The following is a 22,394-nucleotide window of genomic DNA, read 5'->3' as shown; positions in this document are numbered from 1 at the left end:
AAGAAGAAAAGGTCCATGACCATCACTCGGCCAAGGGAAAAACAAGAGAAAAAGGTCCACCAAGGAAGAGGCTTAAAGCAGAGAAACCTTCCAAAGGGGTGGGAAGCAGATGATTGACTGAGCAGCTGGCACATTTTTATTGGAAAAGCAGCTGGCTAGGAATGACTGCATTTCTTCTGGAGAAAAAGCAGCCGCAAAGGCAGGACAGGAGGTCTGGAGGACAGCTGTGCTTTCCCATGCAAAACCTGGGGAATTCAAGACATGCAGGATGTTCCATGTTGGAAAATGGCAACTCTCTCCATTAGACCTTGGGATCAGGTACAAGGTTATGTTAAAACCCCACAAACCATCCCAAAAAGCCCAGCTTTAATCCCCCTCCTCCCAGCTGCCACCGTATTCACACGGAGTCATCACCAGGAATTAACTGTACCCTTTTTAATTGTTTTGTTAAAAATGTCGTCGAGACACCATGAATACAAGTACTGCAGTTACAGCCATACAAAAAAAGCAATACAAATTAAGCAGCTGAATACAAAAATACGTTGAAATACATGAACACCACAATGGAACTTGGAGCACTAAATCCCAATCGTGTAGGCGTGGAAAAAAATTAAATAAAAACCTTTTTTTTTTTTTTTCCGTATTAGACAATGTAGTTTTCTCCACTTCGAACAGTTACTTTTGCTAGTTATGTACTTCACAATTTCTTCTATGTACAGCATAGAATAAAATACTTTTAAAAGATATGACATTTTTCATCCTCAATATGTGATATAGTCTCTTTTACACTAATATTGACTGCAGGAATAAAAACTGTCCGTGTCTTACATCAACTCAATGGAAAAGGAGGAGCGACGCTTTCCTTTGAATTAATTTCCATGAGGTTTTCCATCAATTCAGGGGTTTGGCAGTCCTGGAACAGCATCTCTCCTGGGAATTCATGTACATAATATTGCTTGGATCTATACAAATGTGGCAATCGGATCTAAGTGGTAGTTGGGAAAGAGGCAGCTCACACATATACAGCTCTGGGAATTTTCCATGACTTATTTACAATGAAAGTGCTTTTCTCAGCTCTAACACGATCCGGGGGGATTGGTTTCCTTTCTACAGGTCAATTATTAGTCTCCCTGAAATTGGAAAGAAAAAGGATTCTCTAGAAAATACCACAGCTTTGCAAACACTCGAGCGTACTGGAGAACTGCGTGTGGTTCGGAGATTAGCAGCTGAAAAGTGGTGGGAATTATAATTTAAAAATAAATAAAGCCAAAAGAGGTAACCCAGGTACAAAACAGCAGAGAACTGCAATACCCACAACGGTAAAAAGACTCCAAAGCCGTCTGCTAACAAAATGGGGAAGCAGTTGGATCAAAAGTCTTGAAAACATCTTTTAAAGATTTATCATCTGACTCCCCATTGGGATCGCTCTCCGGGGCCTGCGTCACCTGTCCGGGCTGCCTCACCTGCCTAGGGTCGCTGTACTGTGGCCGGATTAATCCCGACAGAGCCTGGATTGGGAGATTATGGACGGCAGGGGCAGCACTGGAGTGTTTAGCCTGAGATTTACTGGTGCTGTTTGCCTTGTCTGAAGCAGCTTCTGCTGATCCTTCTGTGGGTTTTTCCATGTTGGAGGCAGCCTTCTGCTGGGACGCATCTTCCGCGAGACTCGGCTCATTTTTACTGGAATTTTTCAAAATACTTTTTTTCTGGTTCTCTCCATTCTCTCCCGAACTGGCTGGAGCCGTGTCTGAGGATGAGCTGTGATCCCTGGGATCATACAAACTGATCCCACTCAGAATGGAGCCAGGAGTTCCCAGCCTAACACCACTGGATGATAATTTGGGCGCATACGGAGGCAGAGCATCAGGGTCGGATTTCGGAGTCGTGGCTTCCGAGGGCTGGGATGAGCTGGCAGCAGCTCTGGCAAGCCGGGGGTCAAACTTGGGAGGGTGGGAATCCTTCCCGACTCCATGGTGAGCATCTGCACTTGACAGTCTGTGGAGTCTGGGATCAACGTTCTTTTGCAAGCGAGGATCCCCCAGTTTGCTGGAGCTACTGGCATGGGAATCTGTGGATGGATCCAAGTAGCCACCCCGGCCCACAAGGCTATTTTTGGCCTTGGCAGCGAGCCGGGGATCAGCTGGCATCGCGTTGGGGTGTGGATCGTTCTTCAAATTTCGCAGTTTATTCAGTCTCTGGTCAGCAATGAGTGGAGGGAGAGGTAAATTGATGGAAGAGACGGGGTCGGGTTTAGGCAGAGGGATTGGGAGCAAGTCCTCGGGGGCCCACACAATGTGCTTGGCAAAGTTGGGTTTCATCAGGGTCACATCCATCTTAATGTGGCTGAACTGCCGCAGCTGGGAGCGGGGATCCCGTAACGTGACGCCTGGCAGAGGTTCCAAGGGAATAAGGAAAGCTCGTTCCCTCAGCTCCCTCTCAGAGTCCTCCTCATCATCATCCAGCCCTTTCTGCTTGACCTTCACTCCAGCGTGGGCGTGGTGCAAATCCAGCTTGGCCCCAGCCAGGGAGGGGCCAGGATGGCCGCCCTCGCTGACCTTGTGCATCCGCGGATCGCGGGCCAGCCGGGGATCCAGGGATGCCGACTCCGAAGGCTTCCTGGGATTGGGCCTCGGAGAGGCCCGGAGTCTTGGGTCAGCAGCCTGAGGCCCCACACCTTTGTCTTTTGCCAGCCTTGGATCTGTAGGCATCCCAAGCATGTGCTGCTCCGTGGAATGTTGTTGCCGATTCCTAAAGTTTTCGCTTTGTTTCTTTAAGGTTTTGAGGATTGATTTAACACTGCTCCCCTCTTCCTCTTCACTACTGGAATACCAGTTGACATTGTCATCTAAAAATCAAAGAAATGCCACAAAATTTAGATTATTCCAGCAAATAATTCTTAGAGAATCCAACATTGCCTAATGGGAAACTCCTCAGTAAAGTCAAACTGAAAAGATCTGATATTGAATCACTCCCAGTGTCATAAAAATCACAACCTCAAATGATCAAAATCCATTTAATCAAAAAAATGCCATAACAAAAAAACCTGGAGGTAGAGGAGAGAGAATGCAGTACAGCCCAGGAGTGTTTCCATATCCATCAATATTAATTTGGGAAAGTAATCTGCTTTCAAACAATCCCTTATCGGTACTAGTAAAAAAACCATACGTAAAATCTGAGTCTTGATAGGAAAAGGAAAAGTAAAATGGCCCCTTGCACTGGTCTTTAATCCAGGTAAATTATGAATTTGCTGCCTTACTTAATCCAAATCCCAAAGTTTGCAGGAGAGGTTGAGATTCAGAAAAGGAAGAAATTACAGTATTTTATTTTAAAGGATATCAGAGAAGGAAAAATGCTGCTCTAGAGGAAACCGATCAAGAGGTGCAACTGAAGAAACAGGATCAAAGATGCACTTCCAATCCTGGCAGCGTGAAACAACCCCTCTGGTCCAACAAGGAATTTTCCAAATTATCAACCAAAGAACCTTTTGGAAGTGCAACTAGATCCACAAATTATTCATTGGAGCCAGGATGGACCAAAACTACATTAAGATCCTAGAACAAGCTGGGAAGAAGAGCTGAAAATACTGAGGTGCTGCTGCTTCCAACAACTATTCCCAATAACTGAACAGTAACATGACGCAAGTCAGCGTCAACCGATTTGCTGACCACGGCCATAAAGCATGATGAGAATTCCAACCAAATCCTGCTCACCTTCATCTTTGCTCATGGCCCTCTGGCCCTGGCTGCTGGCAGAGTCTCCATCCCGTTGGTGCTTCTGGCTGAGCCTCGCATACAGGGCCTTCTGCATGGCCGGCAGGAAATCAGGCACATTGATGCCCTGGTTGTGGCCCATGTGGCCACCCATGCAGTCCGACTCGCTCCCGCCCGGATGTGACTCCGGAGCCATGAGGTGAGCCTGGTGATCTGTAAATTCTCCGTGCCATGCTCCATCTGCAGGACGAAACTCCAGTTAGCAGTTATCCTAGAGAAATGCTGACAGCTATAAACATGGAATCATGGAATGGATTGGCTTGGAAAGGAGCTTAAAGGACATCCAGTTCCATGCCATGCCAAGGACACCTTCCCCTATCCCAGGGTAATCCAAGCCATATCCAACCTGGCCTGGAACACTTCCAGGGATGGGGCATCCACAGCTTCTCAGGGAAAACTCTGCCAGAGCCTCCCCAGCCTCACAGGGAAGGATTTCTTCCCCAATATCCCATTTCATCCTAAAGCATAACCTGACTTAACAACACAACTGAACAGCATCAGCTGAGAAAGCCAGGACACTGAAGACATTCCAGGAAGTTTCTATCCAAAATTCATCCAGCAGATGTCCTTACCTCCAGAATTATTGGCTGGCTGGAAGTTGTGTACAGCTTGGTGGGAATAATAGTTGTCATAGAAGTCAGCCGGGTTCTGCATGGGCTCGTACTCCCCGGGCATCTGCTGGTACTGTGGCCCTGGGGGACAGTGATTGTCCCTTGGCATGTTCACCATGTGTCCCTGCACTCCAGGGGAATTGTAGGATCCTCCCATCCCCGGCGGGGTATGGGGTGGCCCACCCTGCTGCCCCTGCATGGGCATTCCAGTCTGGTTCTGTGGGCCCATATATCCTGGTGGAACGCCCTGCATGGGGGGGCTCTGCGGCATTCCTGGACCTTGGGGGCCTCCGCAGGGATGGTGCCCAGGAGAACCGGGATGCATCGGGGGCCCATTGTGTCCTTGGGACATGCCAGGACCTGGCCCTGGACTTGAGCCTGGATTGTACATGTGCTGGGAATGTGGGTCATTGCCCTGGAATGGCGGCCGCGGGGGAGACGCGCTGTTGTAGAAGGTTGGTGGCCTGGAAGCAGAATAAAATCAAGGAATCAAATTTTGGACCTACAAACACCAACCGTTGGCTCTCTTTGCCCCCTCCCATTCTTATTTGACCTGACATTGGAGAGAATTCCCAAAGGAGCATTATTTTCCAACTACACCCATTTCACATTCCTTAACTTGGCCAAAACCACATTTTTTTCCAATATTTGCTCATCTCCATCAGTTTTGCCCAAGAAAAAGCCAGCTACAAAAGGACTGGAGCAGGGAACAAACTGCTCCACCTGCAGATGGAGATGCCAAACCAAGAGTCAACTTCTGGAAGGTCAGGCCTAAGTTCCTTTCTATGGAAAACACGAAATAATCCTGGTATCAGCTATCTGGCAGATCCTCAACTTAGCCCAGAATCCTGACAGGAAAAATGATTAAAGATTAAATGATAAATATCCAGGAGAATTCTCCCCAGAATTCCAACACCTACTTCTTCCCGATTTTGTGTGCCAAATCCACAGTGGGCTTCACAACGATTTCAAAAAGAGATGGGATTTTCTTATAATCTCCTGAAGGATCTTGGTAATTTTCCATGTCAGACTCGGAGAAGGGATATTGCTCAGGGGGGGTTGGCAGGAGACCGACCCCCGGCGGGGGTTTGGGAAGAGGAACAATGCCCCGCTTCCGGAGTTCCTCCAGCTCCTTCTCATCTTCATTTTGGGGTTCCTCCTCATTATTCAAAACCTGGAACAAAGCCATGTGGCAAACATTTAATCAGTTTTCCAGTATTCCAGTTCAATTTCATCTTGTGCCTTTTATTGAAGTATTATTTCCATACTTAAATAAACAACTTTCCTGTTATTTGCTACAATACTGCTGGATATTAACATCCAACTCAAAGGAATTTTAAACCCATTTTCAGGAGTTGTTTTCAGGACACCAAATCCCAGCCAAGAAAATATTTCTCTATTTCAGGAAGGAACAATTTCCCACAAGTCCACTTCCTTCAAACAGGAGTGGAAGGAGTCATTCCAGGATTCCTCACGTTTTTAGTGTTGGATTCACACCCCATTTCTTTTAAGGCCTCGTGGGCAATGACTGGAAAGGCACTATCCCAATAAACCAGAGCTCAGGATTTCCTAGAGCACATGGAAAAGGCTCCTCCATCCCTTCCCCACTCCAAGCGCAGCAATCCCGATATTCCCAGTATCTGGATCGCTCACCTTATCCAACAGCTCCTTGGTTTCTGCAGTCAGGGGTGCGTGAGAGAATTTGCATTTATCTCCTTGATAACACTTTGCTCCTGTGTGGTAGAACTTGCAGGGGAATTCATGTGAGGAAGGAATTAAGGATTCCTAACAGTTTGGGAAGGTTGCAAAATCCATCTGGCAGCTATCCCTCAATTCTTCATTTTGAAATGGAATTTTGGAAGCTAACAACCAACTTACCTCTTACTTCCATTTAAAATTCTCCTAAAAATTACATTTCTGTGGCCTTCAGATTTAATTTTCCAATTATGATTAAAAAGGAAAAGGTCTCAATTCCAGAGGAAAACACCAAAATAATGACAAAAAGAAACAGATCAGGAGTTTAAAAGTGTGGATAAATGTACATAAAATCCCAGGGATTTTATTTTCGAAAATGTTACAAATCAGTAATTTTATATTTATTTTTTCCTCTGAAGTATTTGAGAAAAAGAATCTTGTAATTAATCTACACAGTAGTTGGTAGAGTCTCTTAAAAAACATTCACCTTAAGAAATAATTTATATCAAAATAAATAAACTTAATAATAATAGAAATTAACATTTCAGGTGCATTTATAAGTACTTTTAAAGGATATTGTGCAAATAAATGCAGTTCTCTCCTTTGGTGCAGTAACCCTGTATGTAAAACTTACAGATTTCCTTTTTCTTTTCAATCTCTGCATCATGATCAAATTTACACTGTTCTCCCTATAAATAAATTGAAAAAAACAAGGAAAAACCATTATTCATCTGAAATGCTGAGTAATTAAATTGCATAGTAAAAAGAACATCCTCCTCAGCTGAATTTAAATTTTTCATCTTTACCAACATTAAATTCCATTATAAGCAATAAAAATTGTAAATAGAGGGGGTCTGAACATAGAGGAAATTCCTGGATTGGAATTCAAAGGAATAGATGGAATGGTGACAGAAAACAATCCCTGTTCTCTGCCTTCACCTAGGAATTTGCATATAAAGGCATTGAAATAATATTTTACTGAATTACTTTAATATATTCTGTTATTCTTTAAGATTATTTTGCTGGATGGGGGTTTGGGGTTTTTTTTTTAGGATTAATTTTCCTGAAAAGGACACCAAGTGCTCTTTCAGTCCCTTCTAAAACTGAAGGTGGCAGCAAATAGTCATCTGAGCCAAAGGTATTTAAAGGCAGCAAGAAACACATTTCACTTTTATTTCTACCATTTGGGTAAGAAACAGACAATTCCACTGCTAAATCCCAAGGAACCAAATAAAAGTGAGAAGCATTCAGTGGTTGTAAGTTTAGCACCATAAAGCAATTCCTTCAAAGTTCCCATATCAGCATTAAATAATTTAATATATTCAGGAATTGTTGCCTATTTAGATTCCAGACTTGTGAGAAATGATGTCATTGAAAAATTATAATTCTCAGGGTAAGTTTAGGATGTTTCTATTAATAAAAATATCAATTGTATTAGAATTTAAATCAAAATGTGTAACAGAAGGGCATGTTTTTCCACAAATAATTTCATCTAGAAATCTTCAGCGCATCAGAAATCAAAATATTGAGTTTCAACACCCAAGGTTGCTAAAAATTTAATTTAAAAAAGAACTAAATTTACCTTAATGCACCTCCCTTCGAGGAAGTATTTACAGATCTGTTTGCCCTTGTGCTCCACCGTGTGCTGGTTGATGAACTCCTGGCTCATATTAACCCATTTCTTCACTGGTTTGCCATCCTGGGAAAAAAAAAAAAAAATCCACATTTTATCTGCTCCTCTTTAGAGCACTGGTGATGCAGATATTGGGAATAAGGACTGGAATTGCCGGTACCTCATGGAAGCCATCAGATCCTTTATTGCCGCCTCTGCCCCTCCCACGATCTTTGCGCTTCAGTTTCTTTTGCATTCCACGCCCTCTTCCAACATTGTAGTTGTTCCCTCGTTGGGAAATGCCTGGAAAACAGGAATAACCTCTTAAAAGGATCACAGAAATTAAAGGAAAATGATTCTCTCATGGCATCAAAGAGAGACAAATGGAATAAATTAAATCCCTCCCTTTCTACTGTTGGAAATGTTATTTCTGACCAGCCAGAATATCGCAGGAAAACCATCCCTGGCAGCTTCCCTCATCCAGGCCTCCCCCCGAAAAATGCCACCAAAACTCCCCTTACCTTTCTGGATCCCTTTCATGCCCTGTTTCTTCACTGGTTCCTTTGGGAATGGAGGTCCCAAATCCCCACTGGAAGTCTCTTTAGCTTGTCTGTACTGTTTGAGCTGGTCAGCAAAATCCTCATCCTTTTCCTCCTCGTTGTAATTGCCAAAGTTTTCATCACTGTAATGACTGTAGTTGTCATATTCCTTACTTTTGACATTTTTTTTATGCTGCATTTTCTGGGAACTCATGTAATTCCCTGACACGTGTCCATGCTGTAAGGAAAGGAATTGCATTAGGAAGGAATTCCGTATTTCCAAACACCACCTCTCCAAACTGCTCTAAAAATCTATTTATGGGGCTGTTTTATCATTACCAGATCTGCCTAAAAAAAGCATCAATAATCCAGGGAAAATGAGTTCTTCAGGAAAAATTAATAATTTTACTTCACCATCTGAGAAAAGCCAAGAAAATTGAGTTCCCAAAAAGAAGAATCAACTTTAGATATTGAAAAGTGGCTTTTCAAGAGTTTTTTTCCTTTGAGTCCAGCCTAAATCCAGTGCAGGCAATAAAAAATTCCTTAATAATAAAGATTCCTTAATTCCTGTTGCCTGATGGAGGAAAAACTGGTATCAGGCTTATTTTCGACCACAGATCCTGCTTTACATCTGGGAATCTCCTCAGGGAGATGAGAACAGGATGTGTTTCCAGAAATCTGGGGAACAAGCATGGGGATGGAGCAAAACTTCCAAACCTACACTGTTTCTATTTGTATTTTTGGAATGTCACCTCAATAAAGACGTGAGGAATGAGTTTGAAACTTCCTACCTGACTGAAGGAGGAATCATAATCCCTGTAGGAAGAGCTGCTGCTTTTTTTGTGGGGCCTTTCTGTGCGCTCCACGTCAGAGTCGTGGCTGTAGTCGGAACTGTCATCGCTGGAAGGGGAGTTATGCTAGAAAACAAAACAAAAAAGCTGGGAATTTTGAGGAAATCATCTTCTTTCCATAAATATAATGAGCACAAAAGTGATAAAATTACATTGTCCATCTTATCCTAAAATCTCTCAAATCCCTCTGGTTCAGCTTCCAAGACCTGGGCTTAACTTTGAACATTTAAGACCACTTTAAGTTTTAATGGTAATAAAACAATTTTAATTTGCCAATTTCTTGGATCCTTGTCCTGGACACCTACAAATCAAATCAGCACTTCCAAAATGTTGAGTTTTTTCCTAACCTTATGCTTGTCCCGTCTTCTCCTTTTGGATTTTTTCTTTTCCTTCTCCTTTTTGCGTTTCTTTCGGGATTTCCGGTGGCCTTTCTCGTTTTTCTGTTTATCCTCCCCTTTTGAGCCATGTTCCTTCACATCCTCATAGGCTGCATCATCTATTTCCCCATCTTCCAGCTCTCCATCTTCCCTGGAAGAGGGATACCAGGAAGACAATAAAATTCCATGTTATTATCCAACTCACCTGTCACTGGAAAAAAAACAGTTAAAAAGTTTGAAGCAACCCCTGTGATTTTTGGGATAAATGGATATGCCAGGGAGAGGACATGACTACTGTATGACCTGTAATTTCTTGGAATTACATTAATGGAATAAAACTGGAACATTAATATCCCTGAAACACCTGCAGCTATCCCAAAAATCCAATTATGTTTTGACAAAATCAGTTAAAATCATTCCCTCAAGGATCAATTAAAATATCCTCTTCCATAAAATACCTACGGAAAATGCTCCTTGGGAATTAAGTTGTTCCCATGTCCCAGTTCCTATGGGAATTACACTCATGGATTTCCACTTTTGGGATGCATCCAGGACTGGAGTAACTTTCCAGGTAAACCAGTCTCAGTAATACAATCCCTGGGATTGCATGGCAGAGGGAAGATTACAAAAGTCCTCTAATCTCTAAATTCTTTCCACTACATCCGAGCATTTTTCAAGGACTGAGCTTCAAGAATGTAAAAAAGGGGGGAGGGGAGGAAAAAGGAAAAAGAAGAAGGAAAAAGAGAAGAAGGAAAAAGAGAAGAAGGAAAAAGAGAAGAAGGAAAAAGAGAAGAAGGAAAAAGAGAAGAAGGAAAAAGAGAAGAAGGAAAAAGAGAAGAAGGAAAAAGAGAAGAAGGAAAAAGAGAAGAAGGAAAAAGAGAAGAAGGAAAAAGAGAAGAAGGAAAAAGAGAAGAAGGAAAAAGAGAAGAAGGAAAAAGAGAAGAAGGAAAAAGAAGAAGGAAAAAGAAGAAGGAAAAAGAAGAAGGAAAAAGAAGAAGGAAAAAGAAGAAGGAAAAAGAAGAAGGAAAAAGAAGAAGGAAAAAGAAGAAGGAAAAAGAAGAAGGAAAAAGAAGAAGGAAAAAGAAGAAGGAAAAAGAAGAAGGAAAAAGAAGAAGGAAAAAGAAGAAGGAAAAAGAAGAAGGAAAAAGAAGAAGGAAAAAGAAGAAGGAAAAAGAAGAAGGAAAAAGAAGAAGGAAGAAGAAGGAAAAAGAAGAAGGAAAAACCCAACAACTGGATAAATATGGATTGAAAATATAATGGTCAAATATACCATTTCTTGTAAAGTAAGTTATTTTTCAAGGAAGTGCCAAGGTGGGAATTCTCTTCTGGTTTAACTGCTTTTATTCCCATTTAAATCCCAAACTGGAGCTGTGCACCAGGAAGGGAGTGCAGAACCTCCTTTTCACGAGTTCAGCCCCTCTCTCACAACCCCCAGGTACTTGGAGCTAGATGGATATGTGAAAACAATCCCAGAAAACATTCCCACTGTCTGAGTGGATTCCTAGAGCATCTCTCAAATGTATCAGAAAGGCACAGAAGCCAAATGATCTTGCAGGGAAAAGCAACGTGCTGAAATCCCTGGGCAGTTCCACAAATATTTGGGAAGGGAGAATTTTTTAAAAAACCAATTCTGGTATTTTAATTTCATTTCTAACCTTCAAACCTGGATTTTAGCTCCCCTTCCTTGACCTTATTTCAGGTCATCCTTAAAAATAGAATTCCTTAAGCCCAAATAAGATTTACTCCAGAAGCTCCTTAAGTCCAAGATCCAAACCCAGGATGCCTTTTCTGAAATATTTTGGGAATCTACATCCTCTAACATTACTGAGATCTTTAAATTTTCATTCCACATAATTTCATTTAAAAATAATTTTACTTAGGGTTAAAATTCCCTGATGGCTAAAATTCCCCAAATTTTGATACTAAGGTGCTGCTTAAGAAATTAGGAATTAATAAGGAAAATAACTCCAAATAACAGAGAATTTTCACTGGGAAAATCAAATAAAAGCAGAGGGTGGCTGGGAGCAGTAAAAAGCGAAAATTAATTTCAAGCTATTTTCTGGGAAATCTGGCATTGATATGTGTGTGAATAAATTTGCCTCCAACTTATTCCTTACCCTGCCATGGATTTACCCACACAGACCCAAGAAATCCTCACAATATCCTCAGAGGAAAAATCTTTCCAGGACCCCTGTGCTGGAAGGCTCAGACCCTTCATCACCAAAATATTGTCAGCAACAGGAATTAACTAAAACTAATTAAAGAACATTCCTGTCTTGAGAAAACTGCATTAAAACTACCTTCCAAATTGGGAATATTCCAAATTGGAATAGTCAAAGTGCGGACAGACAGGGTTTTAAATTTTTTTTTTTTTACTAAATAATTTCTTTATCATTCAACAAATCAGCTCAAATCAAACGATTAACAGAACTCCTACTGCATAAATTGATTGGGAATTGTGAGGTTGCCAGTGTGGGTGTGCCCTGAAGTGAACTGGTTTTACTGGTCCTACATTTGCACACCTGATGTAACAGAAACTTCGGAGTTGGGCCTTTTTTGCAGTGAATGAATTTATTTTACTAAAGTAAGAGCTACAGTTTTAGAAAAAGTATGATCTCCCATGTCGTGTGTCTTGTTGCTCTTCACCTCATAAATTAAAACATTATAAAGCAACACTTGTAAATTAAAATTAATTAGGTTGTTAGGTGGCACTTATTGGCTCTATTTCACAATTACCAGTGTCACAACTGGTTGTACTGGTGGGAACAGCTGGTAAGAGGATGAGAACTCCAAGATGGAAAAACTCTGCTCCCAGCACTACCCGGAGTCACTTGGGCTTGTCCTCAAGGATTTGAGAACTCCAGGTATTTTCAATCCCTGAAACAGTGAAAAGTCACAGCCTGATTGCAGGAACTCCACAGCACAGCTCTGCCCCAGCTCCAGAGATCTCAGCGGATTCCTGGTGTGCACTTGGCTTGGAAAACAGAGCATGACACAACTTCCACCCTTACCCAAGGACAAGCAGGAAGGGGAAAACAAGAACCGGTAGCTCTGGGCTCTGCCTTGAACTTGCACTAAACCTCAGGCCATTTTAGGGATCACTTCCCCGAGGACAACCAGGAAGTGGAAAACAAGCACCAGCAGCTCTGGGCTCTGCCCTGACCCTTGCACTAAATCCCAGGAGCATTTCCCAAGGACAAGAAGAAAGGGGAAAACAAGCACCAGCAGCTCTGGGCTCTGCCCTGACCCTTGCACTAAAACCGAGGAGCATTTTGGGACCACTTCCCAGCTTATAACACAGAACTCGTGACTCTTTTCTCCAGCAAGGAAACAGTTTTGCATTTACCCACAAGCCTTTTTTTTTTTTTTTTTTTTTTTTGGTCTGTTTGTTTGTTTTTTTCCCAGTGTTTTCCGGTCCTCTGAAGTACCACAAATGGCTGTTGAGCTGTGTGGGGGGAGGCCAAGCTCTGGGAGTCCCAAAACCCCAGCATTTTTAACTCCTGCAGCTTTGTCAGGAATGCTCAGGGTAGATGTAGGCTCAAGCATTGGTAAGTGCCACCCTGGCACAGTATTTTTGGAACTAGTTAGGAAGGCCAGAGCTGCCTGGAGAAAGGATTTGAATTTCCAGCAGCTGCGGGAGAGAAAAGGAGGGAGGGAAGGAGGGAGGGAGCAACAGAGGTCCTTTCACCAGGAACAGGACTCTGGTTTCTGCGCATGGGGATTGAGAGGTGGCAAAGATAACGTCAGTCAGCCCTTAATCTGCATAAAAAAGATCCAGTTAAATGTGTAAGGTGGAATCTGGCAAGAAAATGACGTTAAATATGGCTCTAGTGAGAGATTGTGGTATCAACAAAAACAGCCAAAAATAAAAAACCCGCCCAACTCGGAGCACCCTTTCCTGCCTGAGACAGAGAACAATGGTGATATTCAACAGACACCCCCTGGAAAGTGCAATTTATGGAAAGAATGGCAAACAGCCCCCCTTCCCAGCCAGAATAAATCAATGAAGATGTAAAAAAGCATGCATTTCAAAAGGAAAAATTAAAACCTTGCTAAAAAAATGCACTTTTAATGCAGTGATACCCCCCTCCCCAATTTGCATTCCCCACCACCACCACCCCGCTCCAGCCTGAAGGTGACCTGCCCCCCAAAAACATCATTAACCCCCTCAGGCACATTAACAGAGCATTATCATCATCAGCAGCATCATCATCATCATTACCAGCATCACCCCACTAAGTACCACCATTATGAGAAGCGGAGAGAGAGAAGAATGTTACTCGACCTTTCGTCCCCTGCATGTTGCCTGTCAGAGTCGGGCATGTTTGGGTCAAGAACTGGGTTTGGGGGTTTGGAGAACAGGCTTTCAAAGGCCATTGTGCCTGGCTGTGGTGTGGTGAGGAGGAGGAGGAGGAGGGAGGTGGAGGAAGGCAGGGCCCCGCCGCTGCCCGCGGTGCGGAGCGGCGGGAGGAGGCGGCGGCGGCGGCGGCGCGCACGGCCGCGCTGGGGGCGGCTCGGTGAGGAGGAGGAGGAGGGCCGGGCCCCTCAGTGAGGAGAGATGATGAAGGTTTGCACTCACGGTTACTTAGTGAGACACTAACGGGCACTCAGCGCCCGGGCCCGGCCGCCCCGCGCGGGCGCTGCGGGGAGGTGGTGGCGGCGGCGGCGGCTCGAGCGGCAGCCCCGGGGCACAGGAGAGCGGGAGGACACACACACGGGGGGAGGGAGGTGCTGCTGGCCGGAGATGGCGGCCCTAATTCTTCCTTACAAACATGGCGCCCGCGCGAGGCACTCGCACAAAATGGCGGCGGCGGCTGAGGGAAGAGAAGGAGGAGGAGAACGGCGGCAGCAGCAGCGGCGGCAGCGGCCCCCGGCGCTTTGCCCGCACACGCTCGCTCAGCGCCCGCGGCCCGCACACGCCGCCGCCGCCGCCGCCACAGCGTCTTCCGCGCCCGCCGGGGCCGCGATGTCGTCGCGTCCCCTCACGCCGCCGCCGCCGCCCGCCGCGCTCCTCCTCCTCCTCCGCCGCGGCCCTGGGCCCGCCCCCACGCGCGCCGCTATTGGCCGCGGCCGCCGCGTCTCGCGCGCTTATTGGTTTTCTGCCACGCCCATCAAGCTTGCAATGACGTCACGCGCCAGCCCCGCCCTCCTCCGCTTCCCCTCGGCCGCCGCCGCCGCCGTGCGCGCGCGAAGGGGGCGGGGCCTCGCCGCGCGTGGTGTCACGTGCCCCGCGTCCGTCACGTGATGGCGGCGTCCCCCCCCCCCCGGGAATGGTGGGGAAAAAAGGGGGGAAGGGGGGGAAAAGGGCGGCAGCTTCCGCTTGGCGGGAACCGGGACGGGCACCGGGAGCGGGAACGGGCCTCCCCTCCCGCCACTGCGTCATGGCCGCCGCCCCCTCCTCCCACGCACTGTGGGCAGCGCCCCCTGGCGGCCGGTGTGTGTGAGGGGAACCGGCCCGTGCGTCATTAATTAGTGACAGTCGTAATTAAGCCAAGAGTGTGTCCCCAGGGCGCGACAGAAGCAGTCCCTGGAGTCGCTGTCGGGGTCAGGGCGTGACAAAAACCGGGATAAAGTGGTTCAAAGACAGTCATTTAATAAAAATGTGGTGGGCGAAGGGGTGACGCCTCTGTCAGAGTCACGTCAAGAACGTTTAATCAAACGTTCCCGGGAAAAGTTACATTTGTATCCCGTTCCAGGCTGTCTCTCTGCCTTTCGGGGCTTTTCAGGACACGGGACCCGGCTTTTTCCAGTGCTAGCAACCGAATAAACTTTATAAAAACAAGGCGGAACACTCGCATGGATTCCCATGGGATTCCGAGTGGGAGGAGCCTCAGATCCTTAAGGGCCTCACACACCTGAGCAAGGCAAACAGTACCAAGGGTCCAAATCATCAGGGAAATCCAAGGAAAAGGCTGGAAAACAGCATTCCTACAGGGACGAGGTGGTGGTGGCTGGGGAGCGTCATTACGGCTGCTTAGGACTAATTAGCCCCATCGGCACAGGTGGAGCCCTGGAGCTGATGCCCACAGGACTCAGCATCATCTCCCCAGGCCACAGGCGGGGAGAAAAGGTATTCTAAAAGGTATTCTAAAAGGTATTCTAAAAGGTATTCTAAATCTGGACTCCAAGGAAGAATCCTACAATTTTGGTTAAATATTCTGGGGTGAGAAATGGCGGTTTTGGGACAGCACATCTGGGGTCAGCTGTGCCCACCAAAGCAAAGAAGATGCATTCCTGCTATTTTTTCAGCTCCCAAATGTTATTGTCCCAAATGAAAGTTGTATTTCAAGACCGGAAGTGCCTCTCCCTGCAAATTCCAACCTCAGGAAGTCTGAAAGATGCTGGAGCGGCTGCTCTGGGAAGGGAAAAAATCTCCTTTAGTCAACTGGAATGGCAGCCAGAGGTTGAGAAAGGCAAAGAGCTGAACTTAAACTTTTCCAGGGCTGAAAAAAAAGAACCAGCTCACCCTGGCCTCGGGAATTAGGAAAATGTTGTCAGTTTGGGATCGTGCCGCAAGGAAAAGCCTCTGGAGCGTGGTCCAGGCGCCCGTCTCCAGCTGTGTTATCCGGAGAAAGCAGCAGATGGAAACTATTCTGCCCTGTCAGGAGCTTGTCCTCTCCCAGATTCCTGGTTTTTGGCTCCCAGATTTTGTTATCATCCCAAAACAGGGTCATGGCCTATAGGAGGAGCATGTCCAGCCTGGCTGGGAAGTGGCATGGAGAGGAGCAGCCATGCTTCTAGAAAAGCATTTTCTCCTAATTTTTGGAGATATTTTTGAAGCACTCTGGAGTTTTCCCTTCCCTCCCCCAGCACAACCCTGGGATACGTTTCCCTGCCGAGCTCCACGTCCAGCCGGAGCTCCCGCCAATCCAAACATCCTCCATTCGCCGACACAGCCCTGAATGTCTCTTCTTGTTCTGCTGGAGAGATCCAACCCCTTCCCAGGCTCCTATACCCCCCAAAAATCCAGGAGCTCGGTACCTCAGAGGAGACAGATCCATTTTGGGAAGTCTCTTTCCCGGGACAAAGAGTGGGAATGGTTTTAGTGGGTGCAGCTCAGCAGGATGTAAGGGAGTAAGGATACCCAGGGGAAAGGATGCTCAGGGATGAGGATTCCCAGGGTGAGGATTCCTTGGGGGGGAAGGATGCTCCAGGCTGAAAATGCTCAGGGATGAGGATGCTCTGGTGGTAATGAGCCCCCTGCTATCAGCCAGTCCATCCCAAACAAAACAAAGCAGGAAAATAAAACCATGGACAATGGGTCCTTGCCCTTCCAGACCCTAATTCCCCTTGGACTGCTCTGGGTGAGCATTCCCCCCATCCACACATCCATCAGGTTCTTCACTCTGGTGTCATCCTTTACATCATCCTTTAATTGTACTAAATCCAGTGGGATGAGGGAACATGCAGAACATGCACAAGCAGGAGGGTGAATTCCCCTGGGAAAAGCTGAATCCCAGCTCTTCCCAGCATTCCTACGCCAGGCTGGAGGCTCTGACTGATGGAGCAGGGAATATTCCCACCTCCACATGCAGCTGAAGCTCTGCTCTGAGGAGGATCCATGGGGGATCCCCATTTGAGAGGTTTAAGGAGCAGGGATAGCCCTGGAATTTCTCCTTTACCCCGCTTGCCAAGGAAGGCACCCAGGTGGATGTTCATGGAGTGTTCCAGCCCTGATCAATCCCACGGGATTGAGGCACCAGACCTCAATCCCTACAGGCTGCCAGGGGGATTCTCAGCATCCAGAGAGAAGTAGAAGTGTGTTTTTAGGGAGCAGGACTGGGTGCAACAAGGGAGGGGAGCAGGAAAGGCCATGAGCCTCCCTCTCCCCACACACTTGGCTTCACTGCTTCCTAAAGGAAAAAATAGGAATTCAAAGGAAATCGGGGCTGTGGTTTCCATCTGCTGTTGTAGGACATCATCTCCCTGGAGCCGGGATGAGGATAGGGCTTCCCACTGCTTGTCCACCTCATTTGGTGGTGTAAATCCACCTAGACAGATGCAAATCCACATGGGAAGAAGAACTTCGGGACAGAGGGTAGGCAGGATGGCTGGAGGCAGCTCCAGCCTGGTCTTTCCCTGGGAGCAGTGGGATGCTGAGCAGGGAGCAGGAGCCACCCCTAGAACTCATAAGCCGAGACAAAGAGAGTGATTTTGGACAGGTGCTTGGCCTGGAACACCCGATCCAGGTACTCGGCCATGTCCACGTCCACGTGGATGGTGCGGGGCCCCTGCAGGCTCTGCACCAGCAGCAGCTCCCCGGTGTGCCGGTCCGAGCGCTGCACCACGAAGTGCCCGCGGTTGTTCCCGCCCGCGATACCGAAGCGGAGGCTGTCGGGGCCCGGCCGGCCAGGAGCCGCTGTCGTGGCCATGCGGAACAGCGGCGCTGGAGTCTGGAGCTTGGAGGGAAGAGGAAGATAGTGGAAGGAGATGGTTTTGGGGGCCTGGTGGCACGAGCGACTCTCCATGGGGCACGGGTTGCGCTCGCACTGGCTGCAAAAAGAAAAGCGATGGGAGATTTTTGGGAATGAGGCATCCATGCCCCCCGCCTCGCTGGCATTGGATCCGTAGGGATGACGTGCCATGGATTTTGTGCCCCGCACTTACAAGGGGGAGGTTTTGACGTAGGAGACGTTGCCAGCAGCCGGGGGACACTGGGGGGTGACACACTGGAATCCTCCCCCGGTGTTGATGCAGGTGCTCCCACTTGTGCAGTTATCCTGGGATAGGGAGCACTCATCAATATCTGGAAAACATGGGTGGAAAGCGGAGTCAGGGCCTGGAAGTCTCCAACTGATCTCACCTTTCCATCAGAAAATAGACAAAATCACCTTGAAACAGGTTAAACATGATCCAAAAAATATGGGAGCATCTTGGAATTCCGTCTTGTCTCCCCAAGCTCTGCCCCAGGCCAGCATAGGTTAAGAGCAGCCCTCTGCCAGCAGGAAGGCAGCTGCTTTTCCAAACTTTCTGCTTGATTGTTTGGAAACACCGTCCCTTTCTGTTTACTGAACACCCGTGGGATGCCTGGCAGGAGCTGGAATGCAGAGGATTTGCTGGGAGCATTAGTGAGATGCCATGGAACACAGGAATATCAGGGAGGAACGAGGAACGGGAAATAGGGATTTTCTCACCCTGAACTGCAGCAATTAACTCTTCAGGACACAAAAAATTCCCTGTTTTTCAGAAGGCTCTCAGCAGTTTTGGCCTCCCACCATTCCCACCGCTGCCTTTCACCTGCACCCCAATTCGCTTGGACTGGGGGAGATGCTGCCACTTTCTGAACTGATCATGGAATTCTGGAGGTTTAACATTACTTTTGGTTCTTCCCAGGAATTCCCTGCTCCAGGAACATCCCCACAGCCACAGTGTGGTTATCTTCAAGGAGGTACAGACCCTAAGTGTCGCTCCATCATCCAGAGAGGTAAAGGAGAGCAGAGAGGAAAAGGAAGAGGAGGTGCAGCCATGCTTCCAGAAAAGTCTTTTATTTTCATTTTTAGGGATTCTTTTGAAGCACTCTGGTGGAGTTTTCCCTTCCCCAGCAAAACCCTGGGATTCATTTCCCCACCCAGCTCCACATCCAGCTGGAGCTCCTGCCAATCCAAATATCCTCCATCCGCTGCCATCCTGCAAAGCATCACTCCATCATCCCCCTCCCCTCTACACTAGCCTTTCCCTTGGATATGGAGAAAAAAGGGGGGAAAATGGCAGAGCACTTGGGACCAAGTGGATTCCAGCCTCCTCACCTTCGCAGCTCTTGCCGTCGCCCAGTAGGATGTATCCGGCGGGACAGGAGCAGTGGAAGGAGCCGGGAATGTTGACACAGGCGTGGGCACAGAGCCGGGGTCCCCCTCGCTGCTGGTACACCTCGCACTCGTTGAGGTCTGCGGAGACAGGGATTCACCAGGATCTCACTCCAGCCTCCTGGGAAAAGCCAGGGAGCGAGAGCGGGCTGGAGGAGCGGGCATAAGGTGGGCTGGGAACGGGCTGATGGCAGATTCCGGGCAGTGGCAGAAGCAGCACAGCGGCTGCTTGAGGGCTGTGACCAGCGGTGTCCCGCAGAGGGCGACACCGGGCCCAGCTTGAACTCAGCCGTCCATGGCCTGGATGCAGTTGAAGCCTCCTGAAGGAGCTTGGAGCAGCGGCCGATCCCCCGCTCCTTCACTGGAGATATTCCAGAACCGGCTGGACACAATCCCGTGCTGTGTGCTCTGGGATGGTGGGGCTGAGCTACTGTGTCCCTTCCAATGTGACTCCGTGAGGGGATCAGGCACCGAACCAGCCCCGCAGCCCTCCCGTATCGCGGCTCACCCCGGCAGATCCCGTTGGAAGCCGTGCCGCTCATGTGGAAGCCGGGATCGCAGCTGCACTGCTGGGTCTGGGCGATCTGGGCACAGCGGGGCTGCCGGCTGAAGGCCGGGTCATCCGTCACGCTCCAGGTGGGAGGAGCTGCGGGAAAACGGTGGGATGGGGAGTTGGGATGAGTGGGGGATGAAATACTCCCATTTATCCCCCAGCAAGGGTCACCCACCAGTCTGAGCCTGGTACTGGCAGGTGATTCCGGTCCACTGCGGGGGGCAGAGGCATTTGAAGTGGTTGAGACCCTCCAGGCACGTCCCGCCATTCTGGCAGGGGCTGCTTGAGCACTCGCTGATCTCTGCAGGAAAAGCAGCCACGTTCCATGTTATCTCCTTTTGGGAAGCAAGGCTCAGGAATGCTGCACACATCGGGATGCTTTGGTACCCTACGGCACATCATAGCCAGGATACTGTTTCCCCTGATTTCTCCTGCTGAGCTGCTCCAGCTGTAATTCACAGTTTTCCTTAGAGAAATCCCAAAACCATGGGAGCTGCAGCATCCCCGGAACTTTGAGGGGCAGCTGAGATCCCTCCCCACTTTGAGCACCCCAATATCCCCCCTTGTTTATATAAATCCACTTTTCCAAAGGACATTCCAGGGCAGGCAATGAGTAGTACCTGCACAGCGGGCCTCCTGACCTGTCCAGCTGCCATTGGTCTGGCATATCCGTGTGCTGGACCCCAGGAGCTGGAATCCTGGATCACAGGTGAAGTGAACCTCGTGATCTACCAAATATTTTGTGCCGAACTTCCTCCCATCCACAGGGGCTTGGAGGGCAGGACAAGCAGCTGCGAGACCATGGAAAGGGGATGAGTTTGGAGGGGGCCCTATCCTTCCAATAGGGTTATTTCCCTGGAATACTGTCCCAAGGACTCACCAACGGGCGGCTCCGGGGTGGCCTTGGCCAGGGAGGCATGGATGGTGCTGAGGCGGCTCCTCACAGCGCGCAGCCCTTCAGAGAACCGCGTCTCCTGCCCCTTCAGCAGCTGCTGCATCTGCCGGATGGCAGCCAGGAGTTGCTGCCTGCTGAGGCAGCTCTGCGGGAGCAAGGATAGGGACAGGGATGGGGACCTCCCTGTGCTGCCACTCCTCCCAGGAGCCAACCTGCTGCTCGTGGGAGGAGGCTGGCACGGGACCTCCGCAGCATCCGATGTTCCCTGAGCACCCTCACTTTATATTTTTCCCCGCATTTACCCAGATCCAGGAGTTTTTTCCACTTAGGCCTGTGCTCCAGGCAGGGCTGGGATCGCTTTGTGGGAGAGATGCTATAACTCATGTTTCATCCTGCAGGAGCTCCAGCCCTGTCCCACTTCCACATGACAAAAGAAGAGGAAAACAGCTGTCTTGTGAGCTCTGCCGGGGCCAGGAACGCTGGTGGGACTCCTGCCTGCAAACTGATCGCTCCCACGGGACTGACTCATGCCGGAGACGGGCACCGTTATTATGGGATTCCTGCGGAATTGACTTGAAACCGAGGAAAAAGAGCAAAGCCGTTCCCAGAGCTCAGAAATCTGGGGAGCGCAGTGAAGAGAGAACGCACAGAGACTGGGCTGGGGGCTATGGAATTCTGGGAAAGCGAGCGGAGGTGGTGGGCTCTGTCCCACCTGGTCGAAGGGATTTCTTCCCCCTTTTCCATAACTGCACTGTGGAATGATTCCCGTTTCCAAAGAGCTGCTGAGGGTTGAGAGAGGACAAACACAACAGCCCAAGCAATGCGCTCGATGTCCTCTGCCTTCCCGGGAGCAGGTTCGGGCATCCCGGGCTGCCGGGGGGGATGAGCCGGGCTGTGCTGGCAGCTCTGGAATACCCCGTGCCCAGAGGAAGGGAGGCAAAAGCAAATAGATGCTGGCGCGTCGCTGGATTTAATAAACAGCTCTTTGTTAGGGCTGGGTTTAACTCAGTGAGCCAGCGCGAGCTCCGGCGGGATGCTGAGCCATCGCAAAGCTGGAAAATCCGCCCCCAAAAGCCCCAAACGGGGATTCTTTGCTCCCGGTGTGCTCGGGGGCAGCTTCAGGTGTGGGGTAAGAAGGACGAAAAGAGCCCAAAAGAAGCCGCGCGCGCTTTAAGCGCGGCTCATGTGCAGTTTAAGCGCGGGCTGGGGCTTTGCCCACCTGTTTGCCGGGACAGGAGCGCGGGCAGCGCTGCGGGGCTCTCGGGGCGCACGGCAGCGGGGAGCGAGCGGGAAGCGGAGAGGAGCCCCTTGCCCCCAACAAAGGCCCTCCCGGGGTCCCCGTCCCCCCTCACCTGAGCGGCCGGCGCGGCCGGGAGCGGTAGCAGCAGCGGCAGCAGCAGCAGCAGCGGCGGGAGGCGGCCCCGCGCCCCCCGCGGCCCCGCCATGGTGCGGTGCGGCCCCGCCGCTCTCCGGGACCGGCTGCCCCGCGCTCTCCCCGCCCCGCCCGCGCCGCCCCCGCGCTGCCCCGTGCAGGGGACGCGGCGCTTCCCCGCCCCGGCGCCGGGCCGGCCCCGCGCATCCCCCGGGACACCGGCCGGGCTCTGTGGGCATCCGTTCCCCGGGACACCGGCCGGGCTCTGTGGGCATCCATCCCCAGCGGTTGGGGTGCGGGAGCGTAGCTTTTCCCC

General features: G+C 48.9%; 3 protein-coding genes and 1 long non-coding RNA gene across 6 annotated transcripts in view; 1 reads left to right on the top strand and 3 right to left on the bottom strand.

Annotated features, from left to right (window-relative positions):
* Positions 1-413: 413 nt before the first annotated feature.
* ZC3H6 (zinc finger CCCH-type containing 6) lies at positions 414-14,014 on the bottom strand. The gene is made up of 12 exons (XM_068186265.1): positions 13,741-14,014; positions 9,426-9,606; positions 9,019-9,144; positions 8,210-8,465; positions 7,870-7,991; positions 7,659-7,775; positions 6,654-6,765; positions 6,035-6,144; positions 5,302-5,555; positions 4,343-4,845; positions 3,711-3,950; positions 414-2,845 (listed from the first exon to the last, which is right to left on the bottom strand). The coding sequence occupies exons 1-12, from the start codon at positions 13,830-13,832 to the stop codon at positions 1,344-1,346; spliced, it is 3,615 nt and encodes a 1,204-aa protein (XP_068042366.1). The 5' UTR covers positions 13,833-14,014; the 3' UTR covers positions 414-1,343.
* Positions 10,714-22,394, bottom strand: part of BCL2L11 (BCL2 like 11) — an 84,424-nt gene continuing 72,743 nt past the window's right edge. For both annotated transcript variants that reach the window (XM_068186257.1, XM_068186258.1), the window contains one exon: positions 10,714-10,777. The gene's annotated coding sequence lies outside the window, so the exon portion shown is untranslated. The remainder of the gene's footprint in view (positions 10,778-22,394) is intronic.
* On the top strand, positions 13,920-21,330 carry LOC137471726 (uncharacterized). Of its 2 annotated transcripts, XR_010997804.1 has the most exons (4): positions 13,920-14,022; positions 18,789-18,879; positions 18,956-19,426; positions 21,105-21,330. It is a non-coding gene; the product is annotated as an uncharacterized lncRNA (long non-coding RNA). The 2 variants fall into 2 exon arrangements; XR_010997803.1 differs by lacking the exon at positions 18,956-19,426.
* FBLN7 (fibulin 7) lies at positions 17,495-22,326 on the bottom strand. The gene is made up of 8 exons (XM_068186255.1): positions 22,059-22,326; positions 20,692-20,851; positions 20,432-20,602; positions 19,987-20,112; positions 19,767-19,904; positions 19,202-19,339; positions 18,063-18,201; positions 17,495-17,948 (listed from the first exon to the last, which is right to left on the bottom strand). The coding sequence occupies exons 1-8, from the start codon at positions 22,149-22,151 to the stop codon at positions 17,576-17,578; spliced, it is 1,338 nt and encodes a 445-aa protein (XP_068042356.1). The 5' UTR covers positions 22,152-22,326; the 3' UTR covers positions 17,495-17,575.

This window comes from Anomalospiza imberbis, chromosome 3 (assembly GCF_031753505.1).
Source record: "Anomalospiza imberbis isolate Cuckoo-Finch-1a 21T00152 chromosome 3, ASM3175350v1, whole genome shotgun sequence".
Lineage (NCBI taxonomy): Eukaryota > Metazoa > Chordata > Aves > Passeriformes > Viduidae > Anomalospiza > Anomalospiza imberbis.
The sequence above is the reverse complement of the archived record's forward strand: the minus strand, read 5'-3'. Positions and strand labels throughout refer to the sequence as shown.